Source organism: Euprymna scolopes, chromosome 7, assembly GCF_053919585.1.
Source record: "Euprymna scolopes isolate OS-2025 chromosome 7, ASM5391958v1, whole genome shotgun sequence".
Lineage (NCBI taxonomy): Eukaryota > Metazoa > Mollusca > Cephalopoda > Sepiida > Sepiolidae > Euprymna > Euprymna scolopes.
In genome coordinates, this window is record NC_136488.1 from 114548911 (window position 1) to 114566321 (window position 17411).

Sequence of the window (17411 nt, forward strand, 5' to 3'; positions counted from 1 at the left end):
TCATAAAAAGTTCAGCTGAAAGAGAGTAAAAAACTAAAAAAATATGCACCAAGTAGAGAAAAAGTAATAATGTTCATATAAACATTGTTAATTCACACGAAAAAAAAAAGACTAAAGATGAATTAAAATGAATTTTAAAATACAAAAAGGAAAGACAAAGGCTAAGAATTAACGGGTAAATTTTTAACGGGTAGAAAAACGGAAAGCGCAAGAGTGAAAAGGTTTTGAAAACTAAAACTTATTCAGCTGCGAGAGGATGAGGGTGGAGTGGTCGCTAAATGTGAGAGGAAGAAAACGATAAGCAATACTTTGTAAAAGGAGGGTTGAATCGATCTAGTGAGAACGACGAGAGAGGGGGCGTTTCTGAGAAAGAGAGTCGGTGATGTCATTTCCAGGCAGGAAGTCATGCAAGCCTGCGCCATGATAGATGGAGGTAGAAACATGGCGGCCACTTACGGGACGGGCGGCCAAAGCCCCACATCAATTTCGAGAACTTTAGAACGGGTTTTCGAGGAGGCTCAATTATCGGGAGAAATATTATTATGTGGACGTAACCTTAAGGAATATCCGAAAATTGCATCCAAATATGATCTAGCAGACACAGTACATGCAGGTATGTACAGAAGAAGCCTAAAAAACGGAACCATGTTTTTTTTATTTTTTTTTTTATAGCCTTCTTTCTCGCTAGTCTCAATTACAAGTTTTTTTTCATACAATTTTGAATCTTAAATAAGTAAAAAAAATTAAAAAAATCAATTATAAAATTCGTTAACGATTATGTCTTAACAATTTGGAAAGTTTTGTAAGTAAAAAGAACATATATAAAAGACTAAAAACGAATTATTTAATAATAATAACAATAATAAAAAGTAAACAACGCCGAATTTTCTGCCCGCTTTTTTAGAGAAGCTGATTTTCTTGCAAGAAAAATGACATAAACTGTCATTTTATGAATTCTAAGTAACAGTTTTTTTTTTTTTTTTTTTTACTTTGTATGAAAGTACGTATTATCATTAGCTTCGCTTTTTGACAACTTTAATTAAAATTAAATTAACCAACTTTTTCTAGACATAATGTGTGTGTGTGTTGCCTATTCAATGGACCGTATAATATTCACGGTTGGTATTCAACCCCATTTGCCTAAAATGAAAGAGAAAATAAATTACAAGAAATGAAATTTGAAATTTTGCAATAGTTAGCCTGAAAAATTCATTCTGTGAAATGGAACGTATTTCTGTGTAGCTCACTTGACATAAGTATATTAAGCCCTATTCCTGTATTGAGCACTGTTGAAGTAAATACCGAAACTAAAACTGTATACGTACTATTATTTTGCCCACATTAAAAACCGACCTTGTGTCTAACTCGGTCCTCCTGGGGAAGCAAGAAAGTAGGAATCATATATATAAAATAAAATTATGTGAAAAAAAAAAAAAAATTTCTAACCCATGTGCCGTACAAGACTACATTCGAAGAAATAAAGGGTGAAAAAAATAAGATGCTTTTTGGGGGTAGGGAATTTTATGGATGAAAGAAAGGAGTGTGTGCGTTTCTTCTTGTCTACTACCTCAACATCATCATCTCAGCTGCCATATGCATCCTCATCTCTTTTGTCATTCGAGTTCTCTTTTATTCTTTTATGCAATAATGACCATGAGTGACGATAGGGTGAATAAAAAAAGAAGCCCCCCTCCTCCTCTAAACGAGTTGGGCGAATCAATTGGAACTGGATTTTTACATCTAGTTGTGTTTTACTGCCATCATCACCATCGTCGTCATAATGTAGGGGGAAAAATCCCATTTATTTAACAATGTTTGAAGAGTAGACGACCATCCCTTCACTCTTGTGAAGTGTTTCTGTTTCAGTTATTTGTTTTTCTCCTTTTCTCGAGTGTGTGAGTCTGAACTATATGATGATGACCATGCGAGACGAAAGGAGGAAAAACTCCACTAAAATGCGAATTCTATTTTCCCTGAAGGCAAACAAGTCATTTTTCGTTTCATCATGACGTTAGTGATGAATAAAGTGATGTTTGCCTGTTGATAAAAATCATTTGTGCTAACTTCTCATCTATTTCTTATTAACATTATTAGTTTTATTTCACACAACTGTTAATTTGAAATTTTTTGTGTGACCACTTCTGTTGTATCTTTACGTTATTTACACATTTTTATTTATTATTAATCGATTATGTAAATCTGGTAAAATAAAACGAAATTTAAAAAGTTCCATTTAAAAAATAATTACAAAATCAAATCCATCAATAGACATGCATTGCATTTCTGTACTTTGATAATCTTTTTGTTAATAGTTAAAAAAAAAAATGAATTACTTTGAAAATATGAAAAAAATTGTGAAGCATTTCAACTGTTTTAAAATTCATCACGGTTTAGAAATTATTTACATCCAATAAATTTACAGAATTTACCCTAACAAAACTATTGTTTTATAATAATTTGATGACCAAATTTAACATTCAAAATAGTATAAAAAATAAACAGTATAGACAGAAAAACGAAACAAAAATGAAAGTAAAGATTAAAGTTCAATTAATCCGTGACTGACTAATCGACAATAATGTCAGTGTTAGCATTTTTATCAGCTCGATGGAGAAAAAGATTACTTTTTAGTGTGAAGAGAAAGAGATTCAAGTAGTAAATGGGTTCCTACTAGTGTAACTAACTTAAAAAAGAATTAAAAGGTCAACCAAAGATGAGAAACTTGTTTGTATTGTTCCACTTATTTAATGGAAGAGGGATTGACAAACTCCCGGAAGTTGACGACTCTGAAAAGCTTTTGTTTGGCCATATATATATATATTTACTATGCCTCCCCACGGGACAGAGTTAGACACCAGGGTCGTTTTTTAACGTGGAGAAAAGGTACAAAAATAAAAAATGTCTCAGTCGTGAAGGATTTCTCCTCCACCGAAAGAGAACAAGAAATGGAAGTGCACTGCACTGCACTACACTTTGATCTTGACCAAAAGGCCAAGAAGAAAAAAAAATTATTTTTAAAATATAATTATCCACTGACACGTGTTTTGTCGTCTACGACTCATCAGAGTGGCTGAATCTAGCGAGATTCGAAATCGGGACCCTACGGACTCCAGAAGAGAAAAGTTATATATAAACTTTTCTATTCTATGTGTTATTGTACTGATTTTTTTTAAAAAAAGTTTCTTAAGTTGCCCCTAAAATACTTTTAGAAGAAAAAAAAAAAAAAGAAAAACATGAAATAATTTACTTAAAAACTGAGAAAGCATGGAGAGGCAAATAATAAAAAAAAAATAAACACAAAACCTATTGTTTTTATTACAAAACAAAAAATATAAAACAACTACAAGATAGAATCTAGAATAGAGTTCTAATCTTTTGGTGTAAACTTTCAAATTCATTTTTTAGTACGTATGTTCACGATCCATTCCCAGTTTGGGAGATAATTAAAATGCTAACAATTTAACCATTATATTTAAGTTCGTTCATATAATCGAGTGACATTTGAATAATTAGTTTGACATGAGTGCAGAATTTAAAAATATGATCCAACAAGTTTATTTAGCAGATTGTGTTTTAGTAAAGAGGAAATCTTCAAATAATTTTATTTTTCTCCAGCTTTTCTTTTTGATAAAAACAGACATTTGAACATAACAACAATAGAAGGAGGCGGTTTAGAAAGAATGGTACTCATGCAGAGAGTGATCCGCCGTGCTGAAATAATAACGTTATTATTTAAAAAGCCATTCTTAACATGGGGAGGGGAGGGTGTTTTGTACCTATTCTGTACTTTAACCTTACACTTGAATGAAAAAAAAACATATAAAATTTTAATTAAACGTGGAAATACGATTTAAAAGATAGCGCGGATCATTTTCTGTATTAGTACCGAAAGAACTATTTAAAAACAAAATTAAAAAAAAAAACCTTTATTTCTGTTTTTCATTTAATTAATTAACAAACAAAAAAACTAAAACAAAACATTGTGTTTGCCAACAATAATAGTATTCTATTTGAAACTAATACTGTTTTCTGTTTCGGATCAAATCAACAGGACGGCTCCTTCCATTTCATACATTGTATTGTTTTTTATTTATCACCAAATGTTAATTTTCTTCTACTTGAATATATTCTTTATTGTTTCTTTGGAGAACATGGCTTATTATAATGTTGTATCAGGAAATCAAGAAAATCAAATTCCAATTCAATCTTTATATCAAGTTAGGACTTGTTCTTTTTTTTTTTTTTTTTTTTTGCAGTTCATTCTACTTAAAAAATTACGTATTTTTGTACACCGTTCATCGTTTGTAGTTAATGAGCTCCCTTTTTTATGAAACTTTTTTCTTTTAGTTTTAATTGAATAAAAATATTTTTTTCTGCCTCACAAAAAAACGAAAGTTTTACCTCTCCTACCCCATTTCTTATTTTTTCTTAAAATATTTTTTTAAACATTGCTTAACATGACTTAACATTGTTCGAACATGATTTTAGTTTAATATGAAATCAGTTCAAGAATGGTTAACGTTTAATCGTCGATATTATTGGAATTATAACCATACTGGATTTCGACAAATCGTTGCAGTTTCAAGAGATTCTCTTTTAAAAATGCTAATGCTGTCAATCTGTGACATGCTATATCACCTGATTAATCGCAGCAACGAAGAAATTGTTTTTTTCTTCTTTTCCTTTTATATGTCAAAACCAGTGAAGCATCATAAAAAATCCGCAATTTTTTCTTAATGCTATTGTGATCTCCCATTCCCCATTTTTTTTTGTTTTTGACAAAAAAAGTTACATATATTTTAATAAAAAGAAAACGGAGAAATGAATGATATCTTAACACCCGTTTACGTATTTTTGATAACGATAATAAAATTGTGAACACTTCTCGTGTCAACATAACTGATAATTATACATTTATTTTATTTACTATTAAAAATAAACATTGAAATTTAAATAAATAATAAAATAATATAAATTAAACCGAAATGTAAAAATGTTAATTACAAAATCCTACTAGAATGCTTTTCGATTGATTCGTAAGCAATTCCTATGTTTCCATCTTTTTTTTTTTTTTTGTAAATAATTGTTAAGAGAAGAGAATAAATTTGTGACGACCCTTCAAAATTTGAAACGAATTTTGACGCATTTAAACTGTTGATAGGAATTTTTAACTTTACAATTCTTTGAAGTGTCTGGCCAAATTCTTCAATGAAAAATAATTTTTGTTTCGAAGAAAATACAATGAAAAAAACTTTAAAATTAAAAAGGAAAAAGGTTAAAAAAATACTCCTTGCATGGTAACTTAAATAACTATTTAATTTTTGTTAACAATTTTTTAATAAAAAAATTGTTAAATGATTTTTTTTTAAATGAATTTTTAAACTTTTCAGCCATATTTCTTATAGGTTAGGACTGTGGTTAGGTTGTGATTTGTTCGCAGTTAAGTTTCCAGTTTTCACAAATTTATTGAATTTTCCGCAATGTTTTTATCGCGTTTACCAAATGTCGGTTGAAAATTTTCATTGACTAAGCGTTTCAACACTTTTAGGCAACCTGTCCAGAATATGTCGACGGTAACGCGGTCTCTATTCTGCATGAATATCCACTTAATAATTGAGTACTTCTGCAGTTTACGGACCGCGCTGAAATAACTTTATAATTTAGAAACCCATTCTTAACATAGGCAGGGGGACTTTAACTTTCACCTAAAAATTTTATAAACAAATTCAATTTTGGCGATGTTTTTTTAATTTGAAAATACCAACATTTGTATTTGTTAATTCATGCTGATATTAAAAATTGAAGACTTTCAAACCATTTATATTGGTATAATTTCAAATGTGATTCAATGACAAGTTTGTTAAGTGGTCATGGTTTGAATTTGTTATTGAATTATTATTGAAGTTTTTGACTGATTACCAACTGAAATTCAATTTCGACGCTAAAAAAACAATAATGAACTCTTTTGACCTCCCCCCCCCACCAACTTCCCCTCCCACTGAAGCAAGATCAAACATAGGATCACTTTTCTTAATAGGGAATAATGCACTCCCGTCCTCCAAGGGGGCACTCTTAATAGATGCAAAATATCCCTTGATCGATCCCACAGCATTTCCCGGTAGTGGATGCCTTAGGCGATTCCGATGATAAACAAATTCGCTTTCTCGGAGGAGATGTAATGTCTGAGAAAATGCCCTCCTCTAACAGAACAGAACCATTCGCATGATCTAAGGAACAAGCAACCTGAATCGCCAGTCGATTATTTTGATTTTTTTTAGACTTTTGCGAGGGAACCAAAAATATCCTGTTAGGCAAATATGTTTTTCGTTTTTATTTGTTAATGTTAATTCAAAATTATTGTTTGTATTAATTCTTAATTTAAAATAGAAAATGCTTATTTTACGATTAGTACAAGTTGTTAGCGATTGTGTGAGATGATGTGAAAATCCTAAAAGGTCATCGTTCTCCTATGAATCATGAATCACAGTGAAGACGAAAGAGGCCAATTCATCTGACAGATGATGAATCAGGCCATGACAAACATGTCACAAGAATGGGAGGAAATTACAAACCGTAGACAAAGACTTCTTCATCAATCAATAACATATATCCACAGAGAAAGAAAACAGCAAAATCTGAATGAAATTGCAAATGTCTTTTTTACTATTTGACACTGTTTATTGGTTAGAAGAAAAAAGCCACGATTTTCTATCCTGTGTAGAGATGAAGAAACCTGGATATGTTAAAATGTTCTTACATCTTTCTTATTCCACTTCAAGTAGAAAAAAGGTAACCTGTTGGGTCATCCATTGGACGAGGAAAATGAATTTTCAAAGCCAGTTAAATATAAAAAAATAAAGACAAAATTCAAAATTAGTCTCTTTCTGCTCCTTATATATATTTTTCCTCTTTTCCTTTCTAACTACATATTTAATAATATTACTATTTGTGTCGGTATTCCCTTTTCTTTATAATGGACTCTTCCAATCTTTTGATTATATCCTTTTATTACTTTTAACTGCAATAGAAAGAGAACGTATAGACTAGGAGGGATTGTCAAGCAATATACATTGACATATGCTGAAAGTGATAGAACGTTAAGACATGGTCACTTGATGAAATAATTGCAAAATTAAAATAATTAAAACATTTCTTTTCAAACGCCAAGGTATATTTTTAGTATGATTATATAGGAAATTTTTTTAGGGAAATCAACGTTGATTAACACCGTGTTAAGTAAAAAGTTGACCATAGTTGAAGGCAACCTGAATGTTCATTTTTCATTAACTATTACACAAGGGTATAGGGGAGGGCGCCATTTCTTTTCCAAGGGTACCCCACTTACCTGTTGTCCTCACCTTATAATATTGAATGCTTGAACAAGACTTAAGTACAATTTTTTTCATATGACTTGACCCTAGTCTCTCTGACTCTTTAATGAATACTATAACAATTATGCCAAATGGGCTTTAGTATAATATGAAAGAATCATAACTTGCAATTATTTTTCATGAAAATAAATTTAAAAGAGCTTTTAATAAGAATTGGAAGTTTTTAAGTCAAGTTTGAAAATTAATGCTTTCAGAATAAAAACTGGCTTGTTTTCTTTTTTACTATTTTATATTATGAAAAATGCAGATTGTCGATTAGCACATTTTGAACAGGATTATCAAAGCAGCATCATAAAAAAAAGTTATTCTCATAATCCTAGTCTACCTTCATTGTAACATATACTCTTCTGTTGAAGTAAGGGATTTCAGTTACACTAGCTATAAAGTTTTGTTTTAATTTTGAATAAAAATAATGCAACATCTATAATAGCAAATCTTTGTAAAATATATAAAAGCAAATTTTCTTTATTTGCACTTTTGGAATAAGGAGTTAATTACATTTTTCTTCTATTTGCCTAATCAACATTGACTGACCGCCTTCAGATGTAATGTTTATTGTGATATTTCACCAGTAAGAAATGATGTCGTAAGAGTTCACTTTATGCTACCTATGTGCTATATCTAATTATTCATTGTCCTTTAATTTATCAAATACTAGTAGGTTTAAAAGAAAATGGCTAATGCAGGTATAAAATATGAAGTCATTTATGAGAAGACAATATTAAAAAACAAACATGCTTTTCATTAATCCCAACACTGATTAAATGAGATTTTGCATTTTATTGCGATCTGTCCTGAATAGAAATTAAGATAATTATATTATTAGAAAAAAATATATTTTATATTAAAAAAAAATGTCAGCGTCTATTTTTTATTCATTTTCGTATTGGATAAGTTGTAATAAAAATCTATAGCAACACAATGCAAAAGTGTCCAACTCCAACCATAATAGTAATATATTCCGATAAGAATTTAAAAAAATCAGTAGAAAATTTACTGAAAATAATTGAACTAATTAAAAGTGTTTTGTTTACCGTATTATTACTAACTGAAAGCTCTTTGTCCAAACTCCTCAGCTTAACCATCACAGGCAACATGAATTGGAACAAATACATTGCCAAGGTTGCTGCAAAGAAGGTGGGCGCTCTCTACCATGCTAGAAAATTATTCATACCTGAGAGTATTCTATATCTCTACAAAGCGATCCATGCATGGATTATTCTTGCCACATATGGGTTGGCACATCTGCCACTAATCTCTAGCTCTTAGACAGGGTTGTAAAAAAATCTCCAATCTAATAGGTCCTGCACTACCAAACAAACTCCAACTCCTGTCCCATGCTGCATAGCTGTGCCTGTTTTATAAGTATTTTAATGAAATGTGCTCAGATGAACTCTAAGCACTTGTACCCCCTTGATTTAAATACCCTGACTAACCTAACAAACAGCAAAATCCCACCTCTACACTGTAAAGATCCCTAGATACTTTCTACACTAATAGTTTCTTCCCTCAACCTGCTACACTTAGGAATTGCTTTCCGGTTCCCTGCTTCCCTGATAGTACTGACATTTAAAGTTGTAATGTGAACAGATATCTCACTGTAGATTTGCTCCCAAATAGTAGACCCTTATGTCCAAGTGACACTATGCCTTGGTTCGGGCTGAATAATAACAAAATTATTCCAAAACAAAATGCTACTGAGTTTTCTACGCTAAATATGAAGACATGACATGTTGATGGATGATGGAATTATTTTTTTTCTTTTAATTTTCTTATTTTGCTCAAGCAGGGGATGGGGCATCCTACTGGATGCTAGACATTCATCCACTATTTCATGTGTTGCAACAGGGAGATTTAAAATTTTTTTTTAACTGTCCCTTGTTTAAATCTCTCTTGCATTTGGTTCACAGAGTATATTTGCCAGATAGTTTTTAATATTAGAATTTTTCAATCATGTTTTAGCATGTTTTTCATTTTTACTATTTTCAATCTAAAAAATTAGTGAATTTTACTTAAATGTTTTTAAAATTTTGATTTTACAATATAAAACTATAAAAATCAAACTTTTTAAAAACATCTTTAATCAACATTTGAAAGCCTCTAATAATTTATTATAAATTTAAATATTTAAAATTGATTAAAAATTAATTAGAAATACGATATTGTTTTGTTAAAATTTACCAAAAATGAAAAATATTTAAATTGCAATTACATTTTTTTTTTTATAACTGAAAAAATGTTAAAAAATTACCCAATCGTACAAACGAAATTGTTGCTGAATGTTCTTATGAGCAATCACAAAGTTAAGCAACTGGATTATCTTAACTAAATTTTGGAATGTTGAAATATGTAAGAAAATGTTGCTTGAATTGTGTGTTTAAACTATTTATAAGGATATTATGGTTATAATCATGTTGACTGGTTTCTGTAAAATCAGTAAACTTGTCACCAGCTTAGCATCACTTCAATAGGTGACCATTTGTGAATAGCATCACTTCAATAGGTGACCATTTGTGAATAGCATCACTTCAATAGGTGACCATTTGTGAATAGCATCACTTCAATAGGTGACCATTTGTGAATAGCATCACTTCAATAGGTGACCATTTGTGAATAGCATCACTTCAATAGGTGACCATTTGTGAATAGCATCACTTCAATAGGTGACCATTTGTGAATAGCATCACTTCAATAGGTGACCATTTGTGAATAGCATCACTTCAATAGGTAACCATTTGTGAATAGCATCACTTCAATAGGTGACCATTTGTGAATAGCATCACTTCAATAGGTGACCGTTTGTGAATAGCATCACTTCAATAGGTGACCGTTTGTGAATAGCATCACTTCAATGAAGAAGGTCAAAACATTAACGATGACAACAAAACAATTTAAATAACATTTCGTTTTTGACAAAGTCAATTGCTTACAAAGACTCTATTTACTTGAGTCTGTATGAGTGCAGTTAGACACAAGGTTGATTTTTAATGTTGGTAAAATCCAGCTTGATTTGGACAAGAAAATTAAATTGCTCCAGTCTAGGAGGATTTCTCTTCACTGACAGATAACAGAAAATCTATCAGAACAGATACTACACTTTGCTCTTAGAAAATTAGTTTATGCAGAAAACGATTTTACTCATAAGTTACATATTTTTTTTGGGGGGGGGGGTTAAATCTTATTTTAATCACCAAATTATTTAGAGTGAAATGAATTTTTACACATTTCTCAAACAACTTATTCTTGCTTAAAAACCATGTTTCAGCAAAAAATCAAAAAATAAAAACAAAACAAAAGAAAAATTGATTACAAACAGAAATTTGTAACAAGTTGAATTGTACTGTGGAACATTGTTTATTGACCTGAAAGTTGAAAAAACTGAAAATGGAAATCTGTTATCTTGCTTTTCAACTCTGTAGACATTTTTTTTTTCAGTTTTCATAGGATTCAACATCTGTAAACCAAAATCATATTGCAAATTATTTTTGTTCATGTTTAATATTTTTCTCATAACAACTATTAGAGATTATACGAAATTACAATATTTTAATAAGTTATTTCATGGTTTTAAGATTTAACAAGAAAATTGGTAAATACATGCCAATAACAGATTTTTTATTTTAAAAAATGTGTTACAATCTGTTTCAACGGATGTGTAGTACACAAGCCTCCCTGTAAAATTAAGTTTTTTTTTCTTGCACTGCATTTTTAAATTATAAACCTTTCTTTTTAACTTAGTTTCATGTTGTGAATTGGTGCTTGCCACATTAATTTAATGCATGTAGCCCCTCCTAACCTCATAATTTCAAGGAGTGTAAGCTAAATTATTTCCTTTTTAAAATCTATTGAAAATGATGGAGTTGGTAGCAGAGGGGGTGAACGTGTTTTGCTGTGTTTGTGATGAGTCCATTTTTGTTTTGCATGCCAGGTCATCAGTGTGAGAAAAGACATTATTTGTTCACCATGAAAACAGTGGTTTATATTTTCTTCCATGTATTTGATGGCTTGAAGAGAAATGTGTAAACTGTATGATATAGAGAATATTTTATTGATGATACCTTTAAATAGCTGGTATACCAGAAGAAGGCATCGTTAATGAACATTCTATGTTAATCAATAGAAGCCTGTGTCACATGAAAGAGTTCTGTACGGTTCTCGACCATGACTGCTGTTTTAAGAGTGTCACAAAAAAGTTCAGATATTCCTTCAAAGCCACCATTCAAAATAAATTACCACATTGCACTGTTATTTGGACCAGGAAAAGGTGTAGGAGGTTGAGCTGAAGTTTCATAGCGGTCAGGGTGATTTGCCATATGAGAGTTTGTTTTTGTTTGGCATCAGTGTATCAAAAGTTTGTTTTTGTTTGGCATGCAGGACATCAGTGTGTCAAAAGATGTCATTTGTTCACTGCAAAAAGAATTCACTAATATTTCCCTATGTTTCTCTTGTTTTCAATGTGGTAAAAAATAAAAATTGCTTTAGTGTAGAAGGATTCCTCTTTCATTAACTGAGAACAGAATGTATGAATTGCAGTAACAGAACAGATACAACTTGATCCCAATCAAAAGGCATAGAAAAGAGTTTAAGTGTTTGAGTAGCAAATATGTTAAACTTATAGTTTAAAAACAATATAACTTTTCACAAAAACAAAATGTCCTATTTATATCAAGTTAACAATGACAAACATAAGAATAAAAAAAGTAATAATATGGAATGCATAAAGGGTTCTTAGCTAACACTGTGTACTCCTACAAGTATACTATAAAATCTATGATAGCAACATTCTGTCTAATAAGACAATGGCATTCTGCAGCTAGTCTGGTGTACTGCAGTATCTGCCGTGACTATAAAGTTAAAGCTAAAATTGCCTCTCCGGATGCAGGTCTGGGCGGGTGATAAGGAGACCTAGGTTTGCCTAGTTACCAGGATCCTCCTCTCGGCATTGCAAACAAATATGGTCCGAACCAGCGCAGCTGCAAGAGTTGCTGTAAAGGTATTGCAGTGCTTTACCATCGGGGCTTCAAATCGGATTTTTTGTCAATTGCCTTTACCAAGGCATCGACAAGGCAGTGGAGCTAATTGTCCATAGCTGATGAAAATTAAAAAAAATATTTCCAAGTTTGATGAAAATAACCAAGATCCTCATTGTAGTTATAACAATATCAAAATAAAAATGGAATCCTTAAGTTATTCTTAAAGAGTACGGTGAAAGAGATGCGGATTCTGTAATGGTGAAAAGTTGAAAATAACGGAGATCCTTATTGTAGTTACAGTTGTATCAAAATAAAAGCAAAATCCTTATCATACTTGTAATTATCATAATTGATGATTTTATAAGATTGAAATGTGAATTTTTAGAATTCTTAAACTCCTTCTTTTGTTTGATCAGCATTAAAAGAATATATTGGTTACTAGTTAAAGTAGTTGTTTCAAGACAGGTAAAAATATTGAAGCTTGTTGAATCTTAAGTGCAATTAAATCAAACAGTAATTAAGAAAAACAGATACAAAAAAAAAATAATGATAAAAATAGATTGCATAACTAAATTATTGGTTTAGAGCATTTTTACTATTATGGAATTAAGATGCCATTATTTGATTGAAAATTACTTTTAATGAGTAGTTCAGCTAATAGTTATATAGTTACAGAGTCTGTCACTTATGTTGATACATACAATCCCTTTTCCAAATTTACTAAGAATGGATTTAATAATTCTGGCTCTTAATTAATATGTATAAATATTCCAAACATGACCAGTGTACTTAGAAAATTCTAATCATTCATAACAAATGTAATTTCTACCTTTATTTAAAAGTAGTTAGCAAGGGTGTACGTATCTCTTAGTCTCTGTTAGAGATTAAACTGATTCTTCCATTAGGTTTCTGGTGAGGAGAGTGGCTAATCATCCAGCAGGGTTAAAAAAACAGACTTGATAAGTCTGTGATGAACCATATGATAGAGAACCTGTTGACCCCATATCACACATACACACACAACTTTGAATAATTGGCAAAAGAATGAAATTCAAAGAGATATGCATGTCACGTCAATAAGTAATATTTTAAATCAAGAAAAGCCAAAAAATCTATTTACAATTAATAGTACAATCTTACATTAAAACAACTATTGACACTAATAATCACCAAACTGTTTAACTTGACATTTTATTTTCAAGTGAATATGTTAAATGCAAACGATGTGTGTTGAGACTTGCAATAAATGATACATAAAAGTCTGAAAATAGACTATAAAATATATTTAGAATCCATTAATATAAGTTTTGTCACATTTTTATGATCAATAGCTTTATACAAACATCTGTTTTATCAGTCATCTGAGGTAAATATTGGTCTGTGTTGTTAAAAACAAAAAAATCCTATTTAATCCAATCAACAGTTTTGGTTTAAATTACTGATATCATTGGAGTTGGATAAGCTAATCCTTGCACAAACTGAGCTCCTGATATTTTTATTTGATTCATCAGGTACTAATTTAATAGATAATTTCTTTTACTGGTGAGAAAGAGAGCACTTTCTTTCTCTTCTATTGTTACCTTTGGATGACCGATATTTGACTGGAGGGAGGGGGAGAAACACAGATTGTTTAGTTTATGTATTTTTAATAGCATCATAATTGTGTACCTATTGCTGTAGATCAATTGATTAGTTCATCATAAGTATGATGAACTAATCAATCAGCAATAAAGACGCGAGTTTTCTCTCTTTTATCTAGAAAAGCAGTTTTTTGCTTAAATCACTGGATGTGAGTTCTCAAGGTTTTTTTATTTTTCAAAAATTTATTTATTTCTTTTTACCCCCCCCAAAAAGAAAACGACTGATTTTTCTTTTTATGACAGTCCTTTCTGAAAATTGAAAATGTTACTTTTATCATGAATGCTAAGTCACAAAGAATGACTTTCTGTTTCTCCATGGCTTTCTCTTAATTTTGACTTTGTTAGTTTAATTGGAGTTTAGGACAAAGGTTGTTGATTTGTGCTGTTCTCTCTCTACACACAGGGAGGCCCCCCCCCCCGGTTAGAAAATTCAACTTGATTTAAACTTTCTTTGCCATTAGCTACTCACATATTTGATAGAAAATTTGTTAGTATAGAAACATAATACTTTTTCCAGTGGATAAAATTCTATAATAGTATCACTAGTAAATGGTCCGTGTATTGCTTGACATTCAACAGCTTCTGAGCAGTTTCATTCTGCACAATATCACTTTTTATATTGACCAGTGCTCAGCACAATCAGTTTAACTAGAAACCATTGTCTTTAACAGCTTGAGCACAATTGCCAGTGCATGCAGGAATCAATGGGAAATAAAAGAGAAAGAACAATAAAAAATAAAGAGGGGGAGAGAAAATCGAAAGTGAAATAATAGATAAAAAAAATCTGGCTAGGAGATGTGGAGGATTGATGAAAGAGTGTTATTAATACCAGAATTGTGGAGTTGGGACATATGAATGCTCAGTCAGAATAGGATATTTTATTTCTGGAGAATCAAAGTCTAATTATTGGAAGACTTTAAAATAAGACTTCAGAGTTTTTGGGATCCCAAGAGTCAGGAACATTCTGTGAGCCTATTAGTATAAAGCATACAAAAAGGGAAAGGTGGGAGGTAAGTTTGAATGAAAAAATATTAAGTTATGCAAAATCAATGTGATATCTTGTTTTTACTTTTGTAGCATCACACAATTTAAATGTGCCTATTATTTTAAAAGATGTAAATGTACAACTTAAATGTGTATATTATCAAAAAAAAAAATCTGCATGTATCAATACTTTTGATAATCCTAGAATGTTGAAAATAGCTAAGTGTTTTTGTGTAATAAAGAAGGAGCTTTTAAAAAAGTTATAATGTTTAAAATATATTAAAACATGTGAGTACTATTTTAAGTTGCACATTTCTATGATGTCAGCAAAATCAAGCTTTGACCTGCAGAGCACTATAAAACTTAATTGTTTATAATTTTGAAGTGATGCTGAAAACATTGGAAAAGAAAACATTTTGAATAATAGGGTGATTGAATGTCAATTTTAGGAATCTCATCCAGAGATTACATCTAAATTAAGAACTTGAATGAAAGATAGGGTTGTAGCATGTTAATAGGTTCTCGGATTCAGATCGTACAAGTAAAGCACAAATAATGGAGATGTACCTCCATGATAAAGCTTGTGATAATTCAGTGCTTCAAAAGAGTACATTTTTTTGTACTAACATAGACTCTCTAGGTAAAATAAGATAGAATAAGACTGATCAGATGACGGCTGCTGCTGATGTGCACCAAAGAGAACTTGAATTGATCTGGTGTCAATTGATAGAAATAAAAGCAAGTTTGTTTGCAATTTAACAGTTTAAATAATATTGAATATGTTTTAAAAGTCTACATAAAAAGACAGATTTTTTTCTCTATTAGGGAAAAGAAGAAAGTGTCGGTTTTGACTCTTCATTCAGATGATTTGTTCATAATAATTTTTTTTGAATGTGAAAAGCTCTAAGCATTATGAAATACAAGAAAATTACATTCATTATTTTTAAGTACAATATTGTCTAATCTTTTTTTTTCTCAAAGGTTCTATTCTGACTGAAAAAATCTTCTTCCACTCATAGCGATTTCGTATCTATAGCATTTTGATTTTAATGACAGTTGTTATGTATGCTTTTTCATGCATTGTTTTATTGCTGTTATTTATTTTTTTAAATGTATTGCATCTAGAGAGTTCTATGATGGAAACAGGATCGTGGAGAGGTAGCCAAATGCATGACTCTGATTTCTGTTTTGATTCTTCCTCAACCCATTTCAAATGTTCAATTATTTTTGACATAAAACTCAAAATATTTGTTGGTTTTAACATGTGTAATGTATTCATAAACTATGATTCTTAATAAAGCAAAGTATTGGAATGTTCTTTTAAGCTGTACATTACTAACCCGCACCCCTATCCCCTTTCTTTTACTTTAAATAGAAATGAAAAAGTTTTGATTTCGTTCTTCTGCATTCCCACTCTTCCAAACACTACAGGAGTCTCGTTTGAACTCTCATATTGGCTTTGGCTAAATTCCTTTCTGGCTAAGTTAGTAGATATTTATTCTTCTTTGAACTGGCGTTCTGCTATCAACTTTCAAGCAGGTGTTGTCTTACAGGTAAGCTGTGGTTGCTTTCAAAAGTTTGCTTATAGTTTGATATTGTTTAAAGCTTCTACTTTCTGTAAAAAGAATTTTTTTTTTTAATTAGATACTTTCTTGACTTTGCCAGTTTTCACTAGAAACAAGAACATAATTCAATTTTTGTCAAAATGTCAAACTTTGCCGAATTTTTCAAAGTTAAGGTCAAATATCAAGATCAAAGAAGGCATGAGAGATCATTGGTTGCAATTATAAATTATGACTAATTACAACAATTTGAATAATTTGTTTTTCAAACATAATTCAATCCCAGAACTAAAATACATTTTAGCATATATTTTGTATTATTAAGACATATAGGAAAAAGTTGTAAAGAAACAAATGTTGTTTAAGTTACATTTATTATTTTTATTAAAATATGACCTTTTGAAATGAGATTTTTAAATTGTATTGATGTGCTAGTCTATATAATTATAAAACTCAAATGACTTTGTAATGGGTGTTGTAACCCAACATACGGTTTACGACTTCCGGTTGTGCATGCATACATAAACAAATAATCCACGCGACAATAAAACGTATTATTTTACTGTGTACGTTTTCAGCGCCCCAAATGTTTTTTGTTTTGCATTTAAATTATCCAAATAAACAATTGTTAATACTATCTGCATTTTTCTAACATCGTTCATTTCCATATTACGTTTAAGTTATTTTAACGCAATTTTCTTACAAATAAATCTACTTTAACCCGTTGACGACCATAAGAGCATTTTACAATGGCGATTTAGCCACCGCCTTCATTTTTTTTTTTTTTTTTTAATTTATTCAGTTTTTTATACACAATTTCTTAAAAATCATTCATACATTTTTTTCTACACTACCAACATA

The 17411-nt window shown here is 30.5% G+C and overlaps 1 protein-coding gene across 33 annotated transcripts in view; it reads left to right on the forward strand.

The window, feature by feature from the left end:
- The first annotated feature begins 240 nt into the window (after window positions 1-240).
- The window catches only part of LOC145279894 (DISP complex protein LRCH3-like), a 338958-nt gene continuing 321787 nt past the window's right edge, over window positions 241-17411 (forward strand). For 8 of the 33 annotated variants that reach the window (XM_080131415.1, XM_080131418.1, XM_080131424.1 and 5 more), the window contains exon 1: window positions 309-613. In XM_080131415.1, coding sequence (XP_079987541.1) covers window positions 406-613 — 208 coding nt within the window. In that variant the 5' untranslated portion in view covers window positions 309-405. Of the gene's footprint in view, window positions 614-17411 lie in introns of all 33 variants that reach the window. The other 25 variants (XM_080131414.1, XM_080131404.1, XM_080131403.1 and 22 more) reach the window with 8 other exon arrangements.